At 40.4% G+C, this 22,964-nt stretch overlaps 1 protein-coding gene across 2 annotated transcripts in view; it reads left to right on the top strand.

Annotated features, from left to right (window-relative positions):
- The first annotated feature begins 605 nt into the window (after positions 1 to 605).
- The window catches only part of UHRF2 (ubiquitin like with PHD and ring finger domains 2), an 84,065-nt gene continuing 61,706 nt past the window's right edge, over positions 606 to 22,964 (top strand). For both annotated transcript variants that reach the window (XM_064735974.1, XM_064735975.1), the window contains exons 1-3: positions 606 to 1,215; positions 14,506 to 14,748; positions 21,727 to 21,989. In XM_064735974.1, coding sequence (XP_064592044.1) covers positions 1,063 to 1,215; positions 14,506 to 14,748; positions 21,727 to 21,989 — 659 coding nt within the window. In that variant the 5' untranslated portion in view covers positions 606 to 1,062. The remainder of the gene's footprint in view (positions 1,216 to 14,505; positions 14,749 to 21,726; positions 21,990 to 22,964) is intronic.

Genomic DNA, 22,964 nt, shown 5'->3' on the forward strand with positions numbered 1-22,964 from the left:
GATGCCCATTTTCTCACTTTCAACCCTCTTTCTTTGTTCTCCACCTCCTTGTGACAGAGTGACCAAAGGAATGTGTGGCGCCCAGCTGCCCAACAGGGCTAGCCCACAACAGCTCTGTAATTCCAGATTTGCCTGGCGGTTAATTCGCAGAATTACCCGATGCAGAAAAATACAGAGATCCAAGCGTACGCCAGATTCGCGGCGTGAACTAAGCTTTCTTTCCTTGCCTAGTGTCGCCCAGTATTTGTAACGACCGCCAGTATTAATCTGTATCTGTGAGGCAGGGTTACATGTAGCTCTGTCAGTGTAGGGTTACATGTAGCTTTATGTCCCGGGAAGCGCTGTTCCCGCTTGCCCACGGACGCCGGGGGCTGCCCGGCCGCCAGTTCCGGGCGCAGGGCCCTCACAGCCCTCGGCGCCGCGCGCGCCGCCATGGAGACGCCAACGGCCGCCTCCCCTCCCCCCGCGGGCCTCGCGCCGGCCGGGCACAGCGCGCGGGGCGGAGCGGGCGGGGCCGGGACGAGCGGCGGGAGGGGGCGTGGTGGTGCCTCGTGCCCGCCTCGTTGCCCCCGTCCCCGCTCCCGCCCCGCCGTGTTGTCTGCACGGCCGCGGCCGGGCGCTCTCGCGAGATCGGCGTTGGCGCCGTGACCTCCATGTGAGCGCGGCGGCGCTCCCCGGTAAACAGTGCCCGGGCCGGGCGATGGCTTCCGGCGCATCCCCGTAGCCCAGCCCGCCGCCGGCCCGCCGGCGCCCGCCGCGATCTGCGCTGCCTCGGCGGGATCGGGGAGCGCCGTGGGATCTGCTCGGCTCCCTTTCCTTCTCCCGCACCCTGCCGAGCGGGACGGGCGGCCCGGATTGCGGGCAGGAGGGTCGCGCCCGCTGCGCGGGGTTTGAAATTCCTGCCCCGTCGGGCCAAACAAAGAGCGGGGTAGCGTCCAGACCGCTCTCCGGCACCTCCCACGCCGTGGACGCTCACCCGCGGAGCGGACCCCGTTCCCACCCCTTGCCTGTGTCTCCCATCCTTCGCCCGCGGCCGGCCGAGCGGGCGGCAGGGCGCCCACCATGTGGATCCAGGTCCGCACCATCGACGGTACGGAGACCCAGACCATCGACGACCTGAGCCGCCTCACCAAGATCGAGTGCCTGCGGGAGAAGATCGAGGAGACCTTCCGCGTGAGCCCCGACCGCCAGCGGCTCTTCTACCGGGGCAAGCAGGTGAGGCGGGAGCTCCCCTATGCAGGCGGACCCTCGGGGGTCTCCCCTAATCCCAGGCCCGGCTCTTTGTGCTACTCGGGGGTCCCCGTCTCCACCCATGTGCTGTTCTGTGAGCTCCCGCTTTTGTTACTCCTTTTCTTACTCCTGGTTCTGGGAGGAGGGGAGGGCAGCGGGGAGCCCACCCTGACAGAATGCTCCAGGACCCCCGTTTTCCCGATGGAGTAAAAACCGCAGTAAAACCCTTCACGGGGTCCTGGTGACATTCTTTTGTGTGTTTGTTTTCCCACCTGAGCGGCGAGAGGCTCCTCCCTCGGCTCCCGCCTTCATCTTGCCCAAGTGACAGTAGCCGGAGGGATGCGGGGGGATGGAGGGAGCTACCCCGCTCTCCTCCGCCCCGCCGCATCCAGGCCGGGCAGGGCGGGAAGCGGGCCGACCGCGAGGGGTTTCCCGGGAAAACGCCACCCCGGCTCCTCACGTGGCGGGGCCGGGAGAGGAGGCGGCACGGGGTTAATTTGCTCGGGCAGAAGTTGTGATGCCACGGTGTCCTCGACTTGTGAGTTCCGGCATGTCCCGGGCGGGATAAGGGCGATTGCTGGTAGTCCAGCGAGGCGCTTCGTCCCCACCCCGGGAAGCCGCTATGGCAGCGGTGACTCGCTGGAAGTCTTCCATGAGGTGGAACCTCCCCTCCCCGGGGGTGATGGAAAGATTTTGTTGGGAGTATGTCGCCTCAGGCTGTAACTTCGCTGATAGGTGTAACCTTTGAAGCCGCGTTGCGTAAACTGCGAGGTGTGCGCAGTGCTCGAGTAGTGAAAGTGAAGCATAGCTATTACCTGACGCGGAAGGCACCGAGTGTGTGGTACCCTTCAGGGAATGTGACTCCGAAGATGCATCTTCTTACAGCAGATGAGTTTTGAGAATGCACAGCAGTGAGATTTCTGCCTCAAAAGAGATAAAGTGTGTATCTTTACAAAGACATAGACAAAACTTAAAAAAGAGAAGTTTAACTGTTAACCAGGAGGCAAGCATTAGTGACTAGGATTTTGAACCTGTAGCAAATGACTAGATTTTTGTGTTCTACAGATTGGTGACAGTCAGCATTTGTGAGGGCTGGTCTCTAAGGATCGTTGTGTACAAATATGTGTTTTTCTGAAGGGGCCAAATCAAGGAACATGAGTCTTGGAGTTGTATAACTTAGCTTTGTTCTGTACTAGCACACTTCTTTGGGTACAGAATTTTATGTGGGGCAAACCCGAGGTTTTTACCCTAAATTCTTTATCTGAGAAGCAGGGAAGATGAACCTGTAATGAGTTGTGCTTTCCTGTGTAATCTGACAGTGGCCAGTCCAATTAGCGTGAGCATTTTAGTTAACAAATGTCTTGCTTGAGAAAACGGGATAGTGAAATATTATAGCTGTAGTTGCCTACATGAGCAGCATGTGTGAGTTTGGTACTTAGTATATCCAGTTTAGGGCACAGTTGGAATCATGTTAGTGAAGAGTTAGGGAACTGGGTTTTTATAGTTTCACTCCCCATAAATGTTAATTTTCTTGTGATTACCATGATTAATTCAGAAGTTTCCTTCTTTATTATGGGTTGCTTTTCTGTTTCCATGGTGCTCATAAGAAAAAAGATCAGAAGGGTTGCTCTTGCCCAAGTAAAACTGGATGTTGAGAACATAAAGCTAAATAACTTAATTCTTTTAGGGCTGTGATAAAATAAAACAATATTCACTTTATTATTAAGAATAAAAAAAGGTCATTTTAGTTAAATGTAAGATGATCAGAAAGGAGTATACTGAGGTGAAAACTTAAACACCCCCTGAAGATTGCTGTATGTGTTGTTAAAAATATTATCTAGGTGAAATCCTTTTCTTATTTTATCTGTTTAGAGCTCAGTATGGTTAAATCTATACAGTCTGCTAGTAGAACCATGATCCTGCTACTGAATGCTGCTTACTGTAGTCTACCTGGGAACTTCTAGAAATCCTTGGATCTTACAAGCGGTGGGAAGCCTGTCTAAGTAATGTCCTCCTAAAAATGGGAGGTATATGAGGTTATAAGGATGTAGAAACCTAAGTGAGTCATTGTTTGTGGGCTGAATTTCAACAGCATCATGTTCTTAGCTTGCAGTAGAGAACAGTTTCAACTAAGATTTTGAGCTGGAGCCATAATTTTGCAGGAGTCTCTGTATCCAGTTAATATGCTATTCTGTAGTTTGCTGTTGTCTGATCTTCAAAGGCAAGTGTAAGAACTTAAGTGGTCAATACTTCTTGTGTCTGTTTTTAAGGGTTAAAATACCCTAGAACTACTGGAGGAAACCTAATGTTGTCATTAATGTAGTACTTTGTATTTCTGTTGTGTTATGGTTTTTTTTCTTGTAATTGCCAGGAATAGCACTACTTTGTTGAATAGGTTGGCATCTTTTACTGTCAGAAGGACCTACCATTCACATGACCCAGATAGTATTACTCCATAACGTGTACAGAACGTCCTGTGCTCTCTGGGATTCCACATTTCTGCCAAGCTGAATGACTCTACTAGCCACAGAAGTAAAGGCATATTCTAGATTGAGGTGGAACTTTGCCTGAAAGTTTTTTTATTCATAACTCTGCAGTTAGCCAGAGAAGTCTACTGAACGTAGAAGCCTGCAGTGATGTCTCTTACTTTCCCTCTTGAAGATGGTGGATCATTATCTGTAAGGATTTTCCTATAGCGCCACAAATATTTCCTTATGCTGGAATAGAACACATTTTAACCTTGCCCCACTACAGACTATTCACATCTAATATTTTTCTGTGTTATGTGTTAACTTTGAGTAAACTTGTCCTTAGAGAAAATCAGAAAAGCAAGACAACAATCTGATTTCCAGCAGTATGTTCTTTCTCCTAATTGGAAAGCATGTGAAGCTGTTCTAGAGAATAGAAATTCTTAGTTTACTCATGAAAGTGAAGGAGATATCTTTCCATTTTGACCTATGAGAGCAGATTTTCTGTAGAGCCAATTTACAGTCATTGTAGTATTTCTAGTTTCTTTCACTTACAATCCTGGAAAAATAGAACAGTAAAAGTACATGTAAGTTTTAATTTGAAAATGCACCAGACAGCTTGAGGTTTTCTATAATACTGTAAGAGTATTAGTACCTACTTATGTTTTGCATATAACCAAACATGCACACTCTTGTATTTCAGCAATATCTACTGTTTGTGGAAGATAAGAACTAATGTCTTTTGTTGGCTTCTCTCATCATCTCATCCCACCCTGTTGGAATTTGAATTTGGTGAAAATTTGTAAATGACTACTGTTAAAAAAACCCATTATCTCAGTATCTTTTCCATAGTGCTTACCAGAACAGGGGGAAAAGACATTGGAGCCCAAAGGCTTCTTTGCCGATAGTTGTAGGAGTCAGTGACTGAAACAACCTTTGAAGTCATTAATCTTGTTGGTGAGGAAACCACTCCTAAGCTGTTTCATGGGGGACTGAAGTCAGCAGGAGGAGGTGAGAATATTGAAGCTGTTTATTTACTTGAGGTGAAAATTGCTGCAAATCAGGCCTACTTCGCTAGAAGAAATTCAGTTCTGCTTTTGTGCACAAAGTATGGTGGTATGCATTGTGTTACTTAGCCATGCAAGTTGAATATTTAAAGTCTAGTTTGTCAGACTAGTTTGTCCAAGTATTTGAGTTTTGTTTCTGTAAAATTTAACTGAAACAATAGAGGGGTAAGAGGAGTGGAGGAGCTTTAGCTTTGCATGAGAACATGCTTGTGGTAAAGTAGCTTCAGTAAAACACACAGTTAAAAATCTGGCAATAGGGCATGCCTTTATTATATGAGGACTCTAGCTTCTGGGTAACCTGGGCTGGCACATGAATAGTGGGTGGAATCTCGTGTGAGCTGAGGCTTCCAAACTTCAAGTTTGTATACTGTATGTTTAAGTTCTTATTAATACTTACAACTTGGGCGAATTTCCCAAAAGCTTGAAAAGCAATACTTGAGAAGTCTTTCCCTCAAGAATGAGAGTGCTAAGCCTATTCATAGAACAATTGAGTTTTTTAGCACAGACTCTTCCCAGCTTTATTTTGCTTGGAAAATTGTAAATATTTTCAGCTGAAGCTGTCCAAACCCCATCTGCTTCAGGCAGAAATCTGGGGTGAGAAATCTTCAGCTGGAGCAGTGAAGTTTTTTTGTTTTAGAGAAGCAGTTTGAAGAAACCTTAGAAGGGAAGTAATTGCCATTCTTTGATGAAGCTGGTAACAAGTAGCTCTGTAGCATGAGGAGAGTCATGTGGAGTCTTCAGGTCAGATATGATCAGACTGCATGCCAAAATTCCCAACATAGTGAATTAATGGTGTATACTCAAAACTTACCTGATAGTAGGTTTGTTGGGCTTGAGTGCATTTTTATTAAATGATTGCAGAAGTTTACTAAAATTATCTTTTTGTTGAATTGTTTCTGTAAAGCTACTAATGCAATTTACCGTTCTTGGATCTGATTGTCTTTATTATTTAAAGCACCTAAACAAACTGAAGGCAAAGCAAAGAAACATAGGTGAAAACAGTATACTTTATACTGTTTTGTATGTCTTATTTAAGTGTTAGGAACCTGAAAGAGCATTATGTAACCTCTAAGAAATTGCAGCCAACTTTAGGGTGGTATTTTATGGCATGTATATTTACTTCCAGAATCACAGAATATGCTGAGTTGGAAGGGACACACAGGTATCATCGAATCCAACTCTTCATCCTGCGCAGGACATCCTCAAAAGTCACACTGCACACCTGAGCCACACATTCATGTAATTAAGTTAGGATAGTTTAGTACATGTACTTTTTAAAATTAGTCTGGAAGCTCTTAGAAAAGAAATATTTTTTTATATTATAAAGAACTCCACAAACCCTTAGATGCAGAATGCAAGGCCTAGATGGACACTAGATTATGATGATTTTCCATGGTAATATGTAATCAAATGTTAATATCAATAACACAGATAGTTATGAGAGGATTCTATCTTTCAAAGCTATTAATTAAATCTCTGTTCTTAATGATTTAACTGTAAAATTATGTAAAAATGCACTTTGTTATTGGTTTTTTTTGATGTGGTTTTTAGATTTTTGTTGTTGACTATGGAAGCTTGAGATAATAACCAGTTCTTCATTACAGGTGTCCTCACAAGCTGCAGATAGCCCCTTGCTCTCGCTGGCACCACTGTTGCTGAACTTCAGTTGCCTTTGCTATAGAAGCCCATACCATCATACAGGAGGTACTTGACCCTTCTCATCTAATCAGCGCAGGGATGGATGATTCTTTCCATGCTGCTGAGGATCTCTATGCAGCTATATATTTTGACATGCTTGCTTTTTTTTTTTTTTTTGTATTTTTTAAGGACAGTATCAAATAACATCCAAGAGCGTCCAGAAGGCACCATGAACTTCTATTTACTTAATTATTAGAAGGCTCCTTAGAATGGCAGAAGAAGAGAAACCTTGCTGCTCTAACTTCCAACTAGAAGTTAGTGAGCAAATGTTCCTTTAATGGGACTTAGAGTTTCATCCAAGAAGAAACTAGCATATCTAAACTAACATTTTTTTTCTGTATCTCAGTAACAAAGGAATAAATAATCTTCAAAATATAATCTGCTTTATAAAAAATTTAATTTGGAAGAGGTGCAGACTTGAACCCTTTGAAGCGATTAGTTCAGACTGAGCATAGCTGCATTTACCATGATTTTCTGATAAAGTCAGGAAGTCTTGCAGCTCTTGACTTTCTGCTGTTTTTGTGTCGGTACTAATCTTGTACACTGGAATCTGTTTTGGATTGTATTTATTTCAGACCAAAAGGTAAAATACCTTGGTACCACCCAAACACTCTGCAAATAGTTTTGTAGAAAAGGTGTAAAACCCTCTCATTTATTGGAGAATGTAGGCTTTTGTTCTTAATTTTAGGTACAGAGTTTCAGGAAAAGTGTCAATGTCTTCTCAGAGAAAGTTAGTCTTGTTGATTGAGTATGAAGGTGACTAATGTACATTTATCATTATGTTTACACCGAGATTGATGTGTAATTGCCAACAGTATCAGCAACAAGATTCTGTAATTTGTTTCTATGTTGTGTGGCTTTTTATAGCATGACAGACTTCCTCTTTGTGGGGAGAGTTGAACAGACACAGCATATTTACACTCGGATACGATCAAACTCTGCAGTTGTAGAAAAGCCTTGGTTAGATTAGGAAAGCTTCCATATTCTTGTTACCTAGGAATTATTTTCACTGTATGCTTTCTGTTGAGACTGTGGGAATTTCTCTAAGACTATGATACCTACTTAAGATACAGTTAATTGATAGAAAGTAATTTGATACTATCCAGTGTTATGACTGTCTTTTTCCTTCTGTCCAGGGCAGGTCCTTAGCTGTTGTATAACACACATAAGCAGTCAAAAGGGAGCATATCCTCTGATGTAGCTTGTGTCGCCTACTTGGAGTTTTATGTGGCATCACATATTCAAACGTTCTTGCAGGCTGCTTTGAAATGTGTGTCTTGTGGCAAAAAATTTACAGAATGAGTCTCATTTAGACCATATTCTCCAGATACTAATAACTTCTTTGGTTACTGTGTTACGAAATGTTGTGGTCTGTCTGTATTCTGTTTTGCAGGAATGTGGATCTAAAGCCTGTCAGAGAACTTGGTTGTCCAGATAATTCACCTACTTGTGTGTTTCTCTAAAAGAGAGAGCAAAGACACAGCAATGATTTTATCTTTTTTAAAAGTCTTTTAAATTGATGAATACATTCTCCTTCTTGAAATTAGGGAATGATCTGCCATTTGCATTTATTTTTTAACAGCAAGCCATGAAATCCAAATCAGGAGAAAAAGCAGTAGTAAGTTTAACCTGGGATTTCTTTTTGTATTTCTGAGGGTGACCCATGGTTTCTTTCGTATATCTTTTCAAACACAATAGAAGTTATTCCCTATTTAGAAAAGTAAATCTGTATTGTAGTTAGATTTTGTATAAGATTAGTAGGTGTAGCTATTTGGTTTGTACTAGGATCTCTGCTAAAAATAGGAGGGGAGAGTTAGGCGAAAACTTGCAGGAGTACCAGAGAAAAACCTGTATGAACAGAGTGTGTTTATGTCTTGCAGAGTATATATGTAAAAACCTCAGTTAAATGTGGAAAAAGTATAGTGAAGCCCAAGCCCACACTTCAGAACTGGTCTGCTGTAGACATGTGAGAAGGAGCCAGTAAACCTTGTAGATGTGCAGTCTCTGCTTAGAGATGTTTGCCTTCTCTACCCTCTTGATATAATGGATTGTTTGAGGAGATGCATTGTTCAGGGCTGGAAATACCTTGGGCATTCAACAGTTACTGATACATTACACTTCACTGATGGCATAAAAAATTTGCCCCATGTTACAGAAGAATGTGAGATGTTTTAGTAGAATGATCACCAGACAAAATATTTTTTGACAGAGCAGACTGTATGGAACCTGTAACAAATACTGTTAAAACTACAGTTGCTTGAGGAGGAAGTGGATGTCTTGGAGTTTTGTACCCTTGAAGTCAGCCTATATTAAATATGTAAAGACATTAACTTTCTTAGATGGTTGGCTACTAGATTCTCCCTTTATTTTGCTTTTTTTTCTGTTGTAGCTGAGACAATTGCACTTACATGAGAAAGTGTCACTACACAGTTACTGTAAAAACCTGACTATGTGCCTACTACTCTGAATGTATTTAAAGATACCAGAGTCCTTAAGCATTCTTTTAAATAGAATCTAGGTGGAGGTACAGTTTTTTCATGTGAAATTAAAAATACTGATCACATTCTCTTTCAACTGTGAAAATGTAAGCAAACTGAGCACACTCTGAGAATGGCTGAAGTCCATAAACAAGGGTCCAGTGTTGGATAGTAGAGGTTTTTGCATTGTTTTTCTCCTGAGGTTATCCCATTGCCCAATATTCACTGTTACATAGTGACAAGTTGATTTTGACTTACTAGGTGCTGATTAGAGGTATGTTTGAATGTTTCTGTGGAATTTAATTCCAACAGCCTACTTTAGGCAGGAAAAGTTAGGTTTGTACACCAATCTTAAGATGGAAAATACATGAAGTTCTGGAAGTCCACTTTGCTTGCTTCCAGTAAGCACCCAGCTGGAAGTTACAGATTCTTGATTTCTTTAGACTAATACCCTCTGGGTAACTAGTTCTAACAAACTCCTAACCAAGTTTTTTACTGAACTTGAAGATCTTTACTCTTACACATTTCCTGTTAGATTTGCCAGGTGCATGTAATGCCTGTGCAGAATAAGATTGATGTCACTTAATTTTTCATTCTACATTGTTAATGAAAGAGCTCATCTGCATAATTGTAGTTTATTTCATCTGTATTGCTAGATACAGGCAGATTTCTTGGAAAAGAAAACCTCAGAAGATGCTTAAAGGCACGCTTTCATAGGTGATTCAAGATCTTTATTGTCAAGTGCAATGACTGGATTAAGGTCGTCCCGCTCCTGGATCACTCATTAAGGTATAATCATTACTATGTGCTTTCTTGGGAGGTCTCTGTACCTGCTGTAGAAGCCATAATGAGCTGTCCTTCTGCTGGGACTTGTAGTTAGTGTGATAGTAATGCAGTATCATACCACATTCTGCATGATTATTCATGCCCATGTAAGTGCAGCTTCTACATGCTTTTAAAGTAATTTGTGGCTTGATATTTCAGGACAGTTCTTCTAACAGTGATGGTAGGTAGGTATTGATTCCACTATTGCATTTCTGTGGCTGCTCTTGTGTAGAAGTGTAAGCACAGTGCTGTGTTACCTTTAAGTATTTATAAAAAACCTTCTCTTGGACTGTTTTGAAATTGATAGTGTCTGTAACACATTATGATGAAAATACATTTGGAAGATGTAAGCTTTTTATCAACTTATATGTATTTAGAATAGTGATAGAGTGCTAGATACAGTAAAGCTAGTTGCTCTTTAGTGTTGTTTTATTCAGAATATGTTAATGAAGCCATAAAGGCTTTTGAAGCATGCCAGTCTTTAAGAGGAATTGAAACTGAAAGTGAAATCTACTACTAAGGAAAAAAAAATCGATCTTTTTCTTATGGCAGAAGAATCAGAAGAGCTGGTAAAATTTCATAAATGAAATTGCCTGTTTAGTTATTTTTGCTCTTGGACATGTTCTAATCACCCATTAGAAATCATAGCTGAGTTGAAGGAGATTATCTGATACTTGTGTGATTACTTTTGTTTCTCATTTGCATATATGAACTTGTAACTGACAAGTGACTTTAAATGCTTATTAAACATGTAAGGTTTATTTATTTTCTTTTAATGTGCTGTCCGGGCAAACATTTTTAGGGAATCTTCTTAGTGTCTTTATGCAGCAGAATGGGATAAAATTGTCTACTATAATTCAAGAAAAACCATCATAAAAACCATCTGCTCTCCTGCGTGAAATTTCTCTAAACAGTTTTCCAAATTTGTTACTCCAAGGATTTCAGTTGTCAGTGATGAAGTGATGGCTAAGCATAGGTTTCAGATTCACATATCAGTTCTTGCAAGTAAAAAACCATGTGATTAATTCTGCTGGTTGAGTTTCTGTGGTACTCTGCCTTGTTTCTAGAAGCAGACACTGTTGCAGTGTATCAACTTGGTATAAAGTTATACAGTTGCTCATACTCAGGAACATGCTTCTTGCTCATAGAAGAGCTGTTTCCCTATCACAGTAGGAGACATGTGAAGTGTGCTTATGTCTGTTACTGTGCTTTGAGACTTAAGTGTGACCTCACTAGTCACAGAAAAATCTGGTGTCATAAAATATTCCTGCAGCAGAGAGTATAAGTGATAAAAACAGAGGGGAAAAAACAAGCCACAATCACTTTGGCAGATCATAGAATCATAGAATGGTTTGGGTTCGAACGGACTGTAAAGCTCATCTTGTTCCAAATGCACTGCTGTGGGCAGGGACCCCTTTCACAGACCAGATTACTTAGGGCCCCGTCCAATCTCTCCCTGAACACTTTAAGGAATGAGGCATCCACAGATTCTCCAGGCAACCTGTTTCAGTGTCTTACCACCCTCTGTAAAGAATTTCTTCTAATATCTAGTCTGAACCAGTTCTCTTTCAGGTTTGAAGCGATTGTCTCTTGTATTTTTACTACATGCTCTTATTAAAGATTCCTCTCCATCTTGTAGGCTCCCTTTGGGAACTGGAAGTTTGCAATTAGGTGACCCATAAGCTTTCTCTTCTCCCGGCTGAAAAAAAATCTCAGTTTCCTTGTAGGAGAGATGCTCCATCTCTGTCACTCCAATCGTGCTTTTGGCCTCCTCTGGACTCACTCCAACAGTTCCATGTCCTTTCTGTGCTGGGAATGCTGTGGTGCAGGTGGGGTCTCAGCAGAGCAGAGGGGCAGAATCCCCTCCCTGCCCTGCTGCTCACCCTGCTCTGGATGCAGCCCAGGACACGTGTGGCTCTCTGGGCTGGCAGTGCCCTTGGCTGGGTCAGGTCCAGCCTCTCAGCCACCACCACCCTAAGCCCTTCTGGGCAGGGTTGCTGGGATCTGCTCATCCCCAGCCTGTGCTGGTACCAGGGGATTGCTCTGACCCAGATGCAGCACCTTACACTTGATCTTATTAAGCCTCATGAGATTCCCATGGACACACTTCTCCAGCCTGTCCAGGTCCCTCTGGATATCCCATCCTTCAAGTGTGTTAACAACACCACTCAGCTTGGTGTCATCTGCAAACTTGCTGAGAGTGCACTCAATTCCATTGTCTGTGTTATTAATGAAGATTAATTAATAAGACTTGGACTTTAAACCATTGACCACTACCCTCTGGATGCCACAATCCAACCACTTTCTCAACCATTTAGTAGTCTAAATTTTATGCATTTGTTCTGTAAATTAGACGACTGCAGTCATCAGTTTGTTTGGCTGATCATTTAGTTCATGTTCATCAAAGCTGACTAGACCAAATAACAGATTATTTAGGGTTGAAAGGGACCTCTGGAGGTCATTTAGTGCAACCCACACCCACCAAGGCAGGGCAACTTCAAACAGGTCAGTAGGAACATTTCCAGGTGGGTTTTGAAGGCCTACAGAGAGGAGACTTGTCTTACTGTTGTGCAGGAATAGGTAGTTTGGGTATGCTGATGTGTGTGTGCCTGCTGTTAGAGAAGGCAGCTTGTTACTCAACGCCTGGCCTTGTTAAGTCTTTGTTCCTGTGAATGTTAAATATAACCATTCCTGGACAGATTCCTTTTTTCTTCCTCATTTTTTTGAAGTTGGGGTTTCTTTTACCTTTCATGCTAATAGGGAGGACTTACTTGTGGATTAGTTTTATAACTTAATCTGCAATCATGACTGAAGAATAGATTGTGAAGACTAGACACAAGACATTTACCTAGCTATTGTAGATAATTCAGGTTGTTCAGATTTACATCTTTACTGAATTAACTTTAAATTTTAAACTGCTGTACCCCAAAATATTTTTCTGTCAGCCTGCACAGGACCTGTCCTTAGAGAGCAGGAACAAAGGCAGAGGAGCAAAACTCATCTGCATGCTGCTTACATACTTTTGGTCTACCAGGAGCAAAGTTACCATTCTTTCTCCAGTGCATTAGCTTTCGGAAGATTTCCTTATTCCTTCCTTATGTACAGGATTCTAGGAACTACACTGTAATCTCTGCCACAGTTTGTGCAATCCAGTTGGAACAGAAAAATGGAGCAGTTATGTGTCTCCAATAACATCCAATTTATTACTTATTTCAGAATTGGTCTCTTTTGCGGATGTACTGCTGAACTTTTTAACCATTTTGCAACCAAGAAAAATCACTTGGGAGGGGTTAATCTTAAATGTGGCCTGGACTGGTGATCAGAAGCTGTAGCAAGGTGGATATCCCCTCCAGTGCAGTTTTGCAATGTCTTTTTGTCTTTGTTTTGGGTTTCTTTGTACTTTGAATATAAGAATAATGCTTTAAACTTATTAACAGTGAAAATACTTTTAGTATTAACAGCCACAAATCCTGGAGTGTAGTAGGACTGCAAGAGCACTTCTATGCCCTTTGTGAAAGAGTTGTCAAAAGTGTAGGCAGTTATGACATGGTGGGATGGAAAATGTTAGTTAAGCACCTCACCTCTCAGTATGAAGAAGGCCCAGGCATATGAGGTGGTGTTGGTAGTCACCTGAACAATCACATCTACTGGAGATTTCTGCTTTAAGACTTGTATTCCTTTAATAGTTACAGCATGAAAATCTTCAGTATGATTTTGTGTGCTGTGTGTTGAACAGGTTTGAAAATGGGCAGCTGAGTGAGATTCTTTCCTGTACCTGTTGACCAGACAGCTGTGTCAGCTTCAACTCAAATGAATACTCCTGTTTACAGGTCCCAGCTGTGGGTACAGTAATTATCTGCAGTAAGGAAAGTTAACTTTTTTGCAAAATTTTAAGTTCATGGAACAAGAACTGGTTCATTGATTGACTGTCAGCTTCTGTTCATAACAGTCCCCTGCCATTTAGAGTTGTTTTGAAAAAGCAGAGGGGCTGGAGAAAGAAATATAGATTCCAGTTTTGTCTATCCTGAGATCCTTTGAATGTTAGAGAAAACTATTAGTGAGGAACTGGAGAGGTGCTCCTTTGTTTTCTTTCGTGTTCCTTCTTCCCCCCACTTTCTTGTTGTATCGATACTGCCCACAAGCTGATGAAACCTGTCCTTTTTGAAAAAATTTATGAAATGTGTTGAAAATAACACCTGTTCTTGAGAAAAAGGGTAGATAACTTTTTTTGTTAGAATAGTTTGGAAAGATGTCAGTTTTTTAGTGCATGTTTTTCAGTCATGCATGTTTTTCTCCCACTGCAGTGTGAAGTAAAGTGTAGCTGATACTAATTTTGCTGTCTCGAAGCAATACATTATACTTTCAGGTGAATCAAATCTCTGCTTCAAAGATGCCCTAGGTCATTAATGGTATTTAACTGAGCAAAGCAGCAGTACTGCTTCTTGTATTTCCTAATTTGTAATTTTTTTGTGTTTCTCAGCTTAATTGTAGGTAGGTGACAATTGTAGAGATGTCTGTTCCTAGTTTTAAGTCTTCCAGTGATTTTTAATCAATGAAATTATGGTTGCAGTTAGCTTGAGGAGTTTGTGTTTGCATATACTCAAGACATAGGTTTTTATTTATCAGTAAGATATGGCTTCCCTCTTCTGGTCTGCACAATTATTGTCTATAAAAAAAAGATTTAAAAACTACTTAGGTACCTTAAGTTAGAGTTTTACAAGTACACGTTTCTTTTGACAGCTTGAAGATGGACACACTTTATTTGACTACAATGTTGGACTAAATGACATAGTTCAGCTTTTGATACGTTCTGATTCTGAAGCTCCTACCACTGCATCTGTGACAGATCAGGATGGAGAAGTCAATCCCTGTGCTGCTTCCAACTGCAAGAACAAAGTCAAAAAAACGAACAGTGGATCACCGAGTCAGCCGTCTACATCGTCTCGCTCGTTTCTCATTGATCCTGGCATTGGATTGTACAAGGTATGTACAAACTTCACTCCTGCAGGTTTAATTTTATTTCTAGAAAAATATTGTTTTATTGTTTCAAAGAGTGTATCCTCATTGCTTTCTTTTATTACTTAATTCTCAGTTTGGCTAAAATGAAATTCACATAATTTAAACTGACTCTTGGAGAGTCATGAGCATGTCCCTTGGACCAATCTCTCTTTTCAAGAGAGTTCTCAAACTCTGACGCACTGTGTTCTTCGAAACAGATTATTGAAAAACTTAGAGTAGCTGTGAAACAAATACTTTCTTGTGAACAAAAGAAGCTAATAAAGAAACTGGTTTAAAATGTAGCTTTTACCCTTCTTTCTTCTTCAAGCTTTCCAAATAATTGTTTTAGCACTAATGATTCAATGCTGCATTAGAACTAGACAAATTTTGGAAATACACAATTTCTTTAAGCTATATGTTATGTAGTGATAGCTTTTCTAATGTAGATTTTTTAGGAATTGCATACCTAGTATTCATTTAGTTTTGTACCTTGTTGAATTTTTCAGCATTGTTAGAAGGACTATATCAGAGTACCAAAAGTTTAATTTAAACAGAAAAGGTGCAGTTTCCAGATTGCTAGCTTATTGAAAATTTAGTAGAATGTGTGTATATTAATATATCTATGTATATCTATCTCTAAGGAGTGATAGCTTTCACCTCCTCTTTGGGTGTTTCTCTTAGATAAGACATAGCCATAACAGTAATTATTTTGCTAGAAAATGTCCACAATTACAGAGAAGAAAAAGGAAGTTGAGGTTGCCATAAATGCAGCTTGCTACAGTGTTGCCTTGAGTCTTTGAAGAATTAACAAATCTGGCTGAGAAAACCATGAGCTGGGCCACACTCTGGCTGATCTTGCACCTAGCTCAAGTCTAAGGATGGAGCAGAGGGCTCATGGCCCTGTGTTGTTCCAGTGAGGTACAGAGGAACAGCTGCACCAGGCGTTTGCCTCACTCCTCCTACACCATGTATGACAAGCCTTGCTAAAAGTGTGTTTTCTTTATGGAGATAAGGATGTGCACAAAGACTATCAGGCAGAGAGGTCAGAGAGCCTTTACTGCCACCTCAGCAGATGGACTAAAGTGTTTATTTTACCTTTTGTATCAATTGTAAAATCTTACCAAAAGTTATTAAGATCTTCATTAAGTCCAATTTGCACAGTAATTTTCACACACCTAGGAATGCAGATGAAAAAAGAACATGTCTGTGTAAGACCACAGTCACCACAACCTCACCTGCAACATGAAGTTGTTCCTTTTGGGTAGGACCAAAAATTATAATATAGAAGGGGCATTTTTGAGACAAAAGACAGAGGGGGAAAACACCTCTGCTTGCTTGGTATAGGCTGACAATGTCTCTCCTCCTTCCCTGAAGGGGCACATTTAGGTGGGCATTGTACCTCTCAGTTGCATTGGAGCAGACCCAGGAGTATTTATTCACGCACATATGAATACTTATTTATGTTTGGGAATATTTATTATTATAGCTGAATATATATATATATATATATAAACTTTTATTAGTATACATGTGTATTAACATATAGGTGTTTATAGTGCTAGGAGATCTCTGTTACTGTTACCTTCTGTCATGACACATATTAACACTCTGTGGTTAGTGCATTGCTCACTGACAATCCTGAACCCGCCACCTGGTACTTCAATGAGCTGCACTATTGACCAATCTGGATATTGAGCACAACCAGACATAGTGCTGAATTAATCAGGAATCAAGCCCAGTGGCACCCAGCCCTCTTGATCTCTGAAGTCCAGCTTCAGAGAATGAACCAAGGGGTTCATTCTTTGCCAAATTTCTGTAGCCTTAATACAACAGAGGCTGCCACACATATGCAAGTTAATTTCAGTTAAACTTCTGTTTGTTCTCTGAGAAATCAGGATGTCACAAAATCAGTGGCTTAAATATGGAGACTCAAGCTTGTGTGCTTCCTTTTTCTTTTATATCCATTTATTACAATAGGAAGAGCTCCAGTTCTTCAGTTCTTAAGATTTACAATTAATCAAGGAGTGTTAAAGGTAATATGAGAAAGACTGATCTGAGGAAAAGGGTACTAAAATGTTTTTTTTTTCAAGAATATTACATTTCAATGTGTTAAATATCAAGTAGTCTCTTAGTTGCTTTTTTCAGGATTAAAACAGAAAATAGAGAATGGTGATATCAGCAAACATACTCAAGGAAACCTGTTTGGTCAAGTCAGCTGAAATTTTTGTGATGTCGCGTTCCAGCATGATAACACGTTCTCCTTCATTACTTGTGAAGTATTACTTTTTCAGTCAACAATGTGTTTTCAGTATATCTAGAGAAAATTAAGGGTATAGTAATTTTACTGTTTGTTATTTATAGAAAACAGTATGAATGAATACAAATTTCTAATTACAGTATTTGAAGACTTTGAAGAATGTTTTTTTACCCAGTATTGTAGTTCAGAGGTTGCAAACTTACTTAATGCAAGTCAGTAGAAAAGGCCTAGAGCCTAATGAACTGAGGTACATTAGGTGGCTAAATAGGTGGATATATTTAGGGATTTTTGCATTTCATTGTCAAACAATAAGGAGTAGTTTAGTTACTTGAAGAAATGTTTTAATTTACTCTGTCTGCGCAAAGTCCTGTGTCTTGCTGGATCTTCATCCAGAGCTAGACTCAGCAAGATACCTATTACTTACTCTATGCTGTGGATATTCCAAACCTCTGTGCTCTGCTCTCTCTTTCTGATTTCAGCTACCAGAAGGAAAGTTAGTTGGTATGGAACCTGCAATTCAAAAAACTATTAAAAAAAATGGTAGAGCTGGTATTGGAACTAAAAGTTAATAATAAATTATTGTTAGATGGTTAAAATACTGATTTAAACAGAGTTTCTCTATGCGGTCATTGTGTATTATATAAATGAGAATATTGTAGCTTGTTTTATAGTCCAGTTGTAACAGACATCTGATACAGTTCTGTGGGCTCTGAAGGACTAGCAGTGGATGGATTTATGTGCAACTCTTGTTCCTTGTTACTAAGAATTGTTAGTGGTATCTGGTCTAAGAACTGGGAGACCATCCCAAGATGGACCTGATGTTACTGAACAGCACTACCTTGTCTAAGCAATGGCCAAAAAGAGGAATAACAGGATGAGTTGCAAGAGAGCAATTATAGTAACAGTGACTTGAGCGTGCAGGAATGATGTTAGAAAAAACAAAGCTCTTTCAGAAGCATATGTGTTTCATTTTCTGATTCTAACATTTTAGAATTTTTCTTTCAAAAAACACTGACTGCAGTAAAAACATTTTAGCCAAGAAAAAAACCACACAAATGGAATCTGTAATTAAAATCAGTGTTTGTTTAATACTGTTCACAAATAGCTACTAATAAAACAGTTCTTAAACCAAACTCCACTTGCACAAAATTATTGTATTATGCTCCTCAGGAGTCTGTGGTAGTAATTATTTGCTCTTACTCTTTGCAAGCATGGGAAGTATGTTGTGTAATTATTCACATGTAATTATTTATGCATGTATTTTAAAGGAATGATTAAGGGAGTTTACATTGAGGTATTGTTTTATGACTAGTTTTTGTTGTTCTGGATCTGGATATGATGGATTTTAACTTGGCTACCATGGCTTCTTTGGCACTTGCATAACTGGTTGCATGAAGTAGCAGCAGATGGGGGAGTCCTTAATAATGTGTATCTCATTCAGCTGTATTTTGGAGAAGAGGAAGTAAAGCACCACTGAGCTGCAGCTAGTTCAAACATGTAAGATTACATAGGGATGCCGACATGAAGTTTCCTTTTAGAAGTGTCAGAATTCACTGTTCATATTTAAAATCAATCATATTTAAAATCTATTTAAAAGAGATTGATAGACTTAAAATATGGCTCTCCTCTGGTTTGTTTGTCATGTGGCTGAAATTGTCGTCCTGGTAATAAGCTGTACTTTGAATACTGGAAATTCTAGGAAAATAAAAATAAAAATACATGTTGGTATTTTACATATGCAGAAGAACAAAACATAAGGTTTGGGAAGTTATCTGAAGAAGAGGAATGGCAAGAGTAAGCCAGGAATTCCTTTAATGGGATAAACTTGTTAGCTCGAACTGCTGTCAGTTGTGCTTTCAGATACTGAAGGATTGCTTTACTCTAAATATACTAAAACCTGTTGAATTTTGCTCTTGTGAAAATACAATAAGATTATTCATATGTTAGAGATTAGCCTTTGGAGTGTGTGAGAGTAAGTATCTGAATGGCACAATGTTGGTACCTGACAAAGACTGTAGCTTAAACCATATGTGTATTATGTATATGCATATCTGCATGTGTCTCATATTGATAATTAAAGATGTTTAATCTGCAGTAATTCTGTTTTAATAATTTTATAGGTGATGTGCTGTTGAAGTGTTTTTAAAATATTTTATTTCAGCATTCTCAGTATTATTAAGGGAACATCTGTTTATTATCTGAAGACTTGAGAAAATGCAACAAGATTTAGAATAGTAAAATGGTTCGGTTGCTTAATACCAGTAGTAATACTGTGGGTACAGAAGGGAGAAGTTCTGGAGATGAGTTCCATTTCTTACAGTCATAACATTCTGGCTGACTCTGGTGGCAATCTAGTGTCATGGTTTGACACTGGCGCAATGCCAGTGCCCCCATGAAAATGCATTCTCCCTAGTGTCTGCTGTGAGATGTGACCAGGAATAAGCAAAGCATGCCCCCACTCAAAAATCAAGAAAACTTTATTAACTAAACTACAGCTCTAAGTAAAAAGAAACACACAGGGAAAATGGAAACCTTCCAAAACACTTCCTCCTTCCCCCACCGAATTCCAATACATCCATCCCTCAGATTTCAACTCTCAGTCCATCACAATCCTTTAGATAATCAATTCTCAATTCATCAAGAGGAGAGGAATCCTTCTTGTGCCGTAGGCTTCCCCAGGAAACACAGCTGAAACCTCGTGTGCTTCCGTGTCACTTGTGGCACCACCTGGAGAACATCTGCCATCGTGACCTCTTCCTTCCATGCCCAGTGCTCTCACCACTGCACATGGACCAGGGCTGCTTCTAGGGTCCTTTTAAGCACAGTCCCACCTTTGGGACACCTGTCCCCCCCAGATTTCACCTCCTGGGGCCAAGGGGTCTCAACATTGAACCCTCTTGGCTCTGAGCCATTGGCTCCCCCTGGATGCAGTCTCTTGTCACAGAAACATGGTTCTGTCCATGGCTGTAACAAGAAAAGTCCAGCTAAGGCCACTCTATCATCTCTTCCCACCTAAGATTCTTCTCTACTCTTCTGCCATCTTTCACTTGCCCAGACCTTCACACTTGCACATTTCCTTCTTCCATTTCATCTCTATCACTCTTCTAGGAAGGGTTAATGTTCTGCAAAGTTTTCATTGTCCAAAAAAGGGTTAAAAGCTCAGGCTCTGCCTGCCCAAAGCTCCCACAGTGGCTGACACCTTCTTGCTGCACCTCCCCGCTTCTTCTCTTTCTCGGCTGTGCTGCCAGCACAAGGTAGCAGTCACAGGCACAAGGCTGTACTCTGTCTCTCTCTGTCTCTCTCTGTCTCTCTCTGTCTCTCTCTGTCTCTCTCTGTCTCTCTCTGTCTCTCTCTGTCTCTCTCTGTCTCTCTCTGTCTGTCTCTCTCTGTCTCTCTCTCTCTCTCTCTGTCTCTCTCTGTCTCTCTCTGTCTCTCTCTGTCTCTCTCTGTCTCTCTCTGTCTCTCTCTGTCTCTCTCTGTCTCTCTCTGTCTCTCTCTGTCTCTCTCTGTCTCTCTCTCTCTCTCTCTGTCTGTCTCTCTCTGTCTCTCTCTCTCTGTCTCTCTCTCTCTGTCTCTCTCTCTCTGTCTCTCTCTCTCTGTCTCTCTCTCTCTGTCTCTCTCTCTCTGTCTCTCTCTCTCTCACTCTCTCTGTCTCTCTCTCTCTGTCTCTCTCTCTCTGTCTCTCTCTCTCTGTCTCTCTCTCTCTGTCTCTCTCTCTCTGTCTCTCTCTCTCTGTCTCTCTCTCTCTGTCTCTCTCTCTCTGTCTCTCTCTCTCTGTCTCTCTCTCTCTGTCTCTCTCTCTCTCCCTCCTGCGGGGCTGCCTCTCTCTCTGTCTCTCTCTCTCTCTCTCTATCTCTCTCTCTCTCCCTCCTGCGGGGCTGCCTGCCGCCTCCTGGTGCTTCTCCCACCCTTCCATGCCAGGGCCTCTTCACCTCCCATCTCTGTCCCAGGCCCGGCCTACCTCACCCGGCCGCATGGCTGCCCAGCGGCGGCAGATGGACCAGGGAGAGATCCGAACTCTCTCCTCACTGGAACCCAAGAGAGCTTCCCCCAGGAGTGCTCTGCTTTTAACCCCTGTGTTCTCAGAGGTGTATCCAATGTCCCCAGTGGTCACACCAGGTGCCAGTATTCAAATCTGAACACCTATTGATGTGACCACAGCATATCCCAGAAAACTTACTTCCTCTCAAACCATGACATCTAGTTAGATTTTTTTCGTATCTGTCCTTGAGTCTTTAATGATTACAAAAATCTCGCAGGACAGAAAGGTAGAAGCTCAATAATAATTCCAGGTTGGAGGCTCAGGAAAGTCTGTAAACTCTTTGGTTTTGAGCTAGTATTTTAATACTCTGTGTGCTTATCATAGCCATAAAGAACAGTGGGTGAAACAAGAGAAAAGGACAATGGAAGAGATCAGGAAAATTTTTGAATTTGAAGGGAAAAAAAGGTTAGCATTGCTTTTTAAAATGACATTTAATTTATATTTATACTAGATTTTAATGAAGGAAGAACAATAAAATACTAGAAATGCAAATAAAAGTATTTATGACTGCATATTACTTGAACTTGCAAGTAGTTATTATAGTTGATTGTTTTACTGATAATAAAGTTAAGCAGTAGCACAGTAAGTTGTCAGATTAATTTTTTTCTTAATAATTGGTGTTTTATAAAATGAGCATAAACTCATTATTGAATTTTCCTTTTAGATAAATGAATTGGTGGATGCCCGTGATATCAACATTGGAGCCTGGTTTGAAGCTCATATAGAAAATGTTACCCGAGCAACAAAGGGACATAAGAATGGTAAAGCTCAAGGGAAGAGTGGTAGCACTTACAAAAGGACTAATGGAAACTTAAATCAAGATCATTCTAGAGAAAATGCAAATAGTTTGGACAGTACACCTTCCACATCTTATTCAGACTGTATGGACACTGATGAAGAAGCTATTTATCATATCAAGTATGATGAGTAAGTGCTCCTGATACTATTTTGAGGACATCACATGTTATTTTTTTTGTATAAACCGAGAATTTCTTGAAGAAGCTTGGAATCAAAGAAAGCAAGTTCAATATTGCAACCAAGAAAAAGTAAAAAAAATTATAACGCTTTTCAGTTGGATATAGCAAATCCATTGGTAGCAATGATGTCTTTCATGCCTAAATATTTGTGAAGTATTAGTATCTTCTCCTTATAAGAATATCTTCCTATATAAGAATATGCATCCTTTCTACATAAGAAAAAGTAAAGAACTATATAACCAAATTTTTACAGTTTTTATTTTCAAGTAAGGTTTTTAAAATTTTTTTAAAAAAAATATTTCTGGTGGATATGGAATTCCTCTAAATAGAGCTGAAGGAGAGCTCCTATTGAAGCAAATTTACGTTACTTAATTTGGATTTATTTTATTCGAAATAGAGTAATTGTGCACAAAATTTTGGATCTGCACTTATAGTATAGATTTGTTATTGAGAACTTTGTGACTGAGGGCTTGAAACTAATCTGGAACTGGAGGAAGAGGGCATTAAGGGTAGAGTTTTTCCAAGTTAGTTTAGGGTTTTTTTTGTCCCTTCTCTAGTCTTAACAAATTCTAGAGCCTGCAATGTGGGTGGGAAACCTTGAGTTTGAAAGGATTTTGTATTTATGAGCAGGCTTTGCACTGCTTCGTTTGCTTGGGAAATTGTTCTGCAAGTTTTTTGGTAATAATGTGTTAAAGCAGTAAGTTAAGCTTCAAAAGTAAAATTTTTAATTAGTTGATTATTTTAAATTTTGATACTGAGATTAGTAAAAATACTGTAATCTGTGAAATATAAGGTTGAGGTAGAAGGATGCAGAGTATATTAAATATTAACTAAATGTAGATTTCCACAACACTTTTTTACAGTAGCTATTTCTACTCTAAAAGTTTTAGTACATAACTGCATCTGATTTACAGAGAGGACTTTT

This window comes from Zonotrichia leucophrys, chromosome Z (assembly GCF_028769735.1).
Source record: "Zonotrichia leucophrys gambelii isolate GWCS_2022_RI chromosome Z, RI_Zleu_2.0, whole genome shotgun sequence".
Taxonomy (NCBI): domain Eukaryota; kingdom Metazoa; phylum Chordata; class Aves; order Passeriformes; family Passerellidae; genus Zonotrichia; species Zonotrichia leucophrys.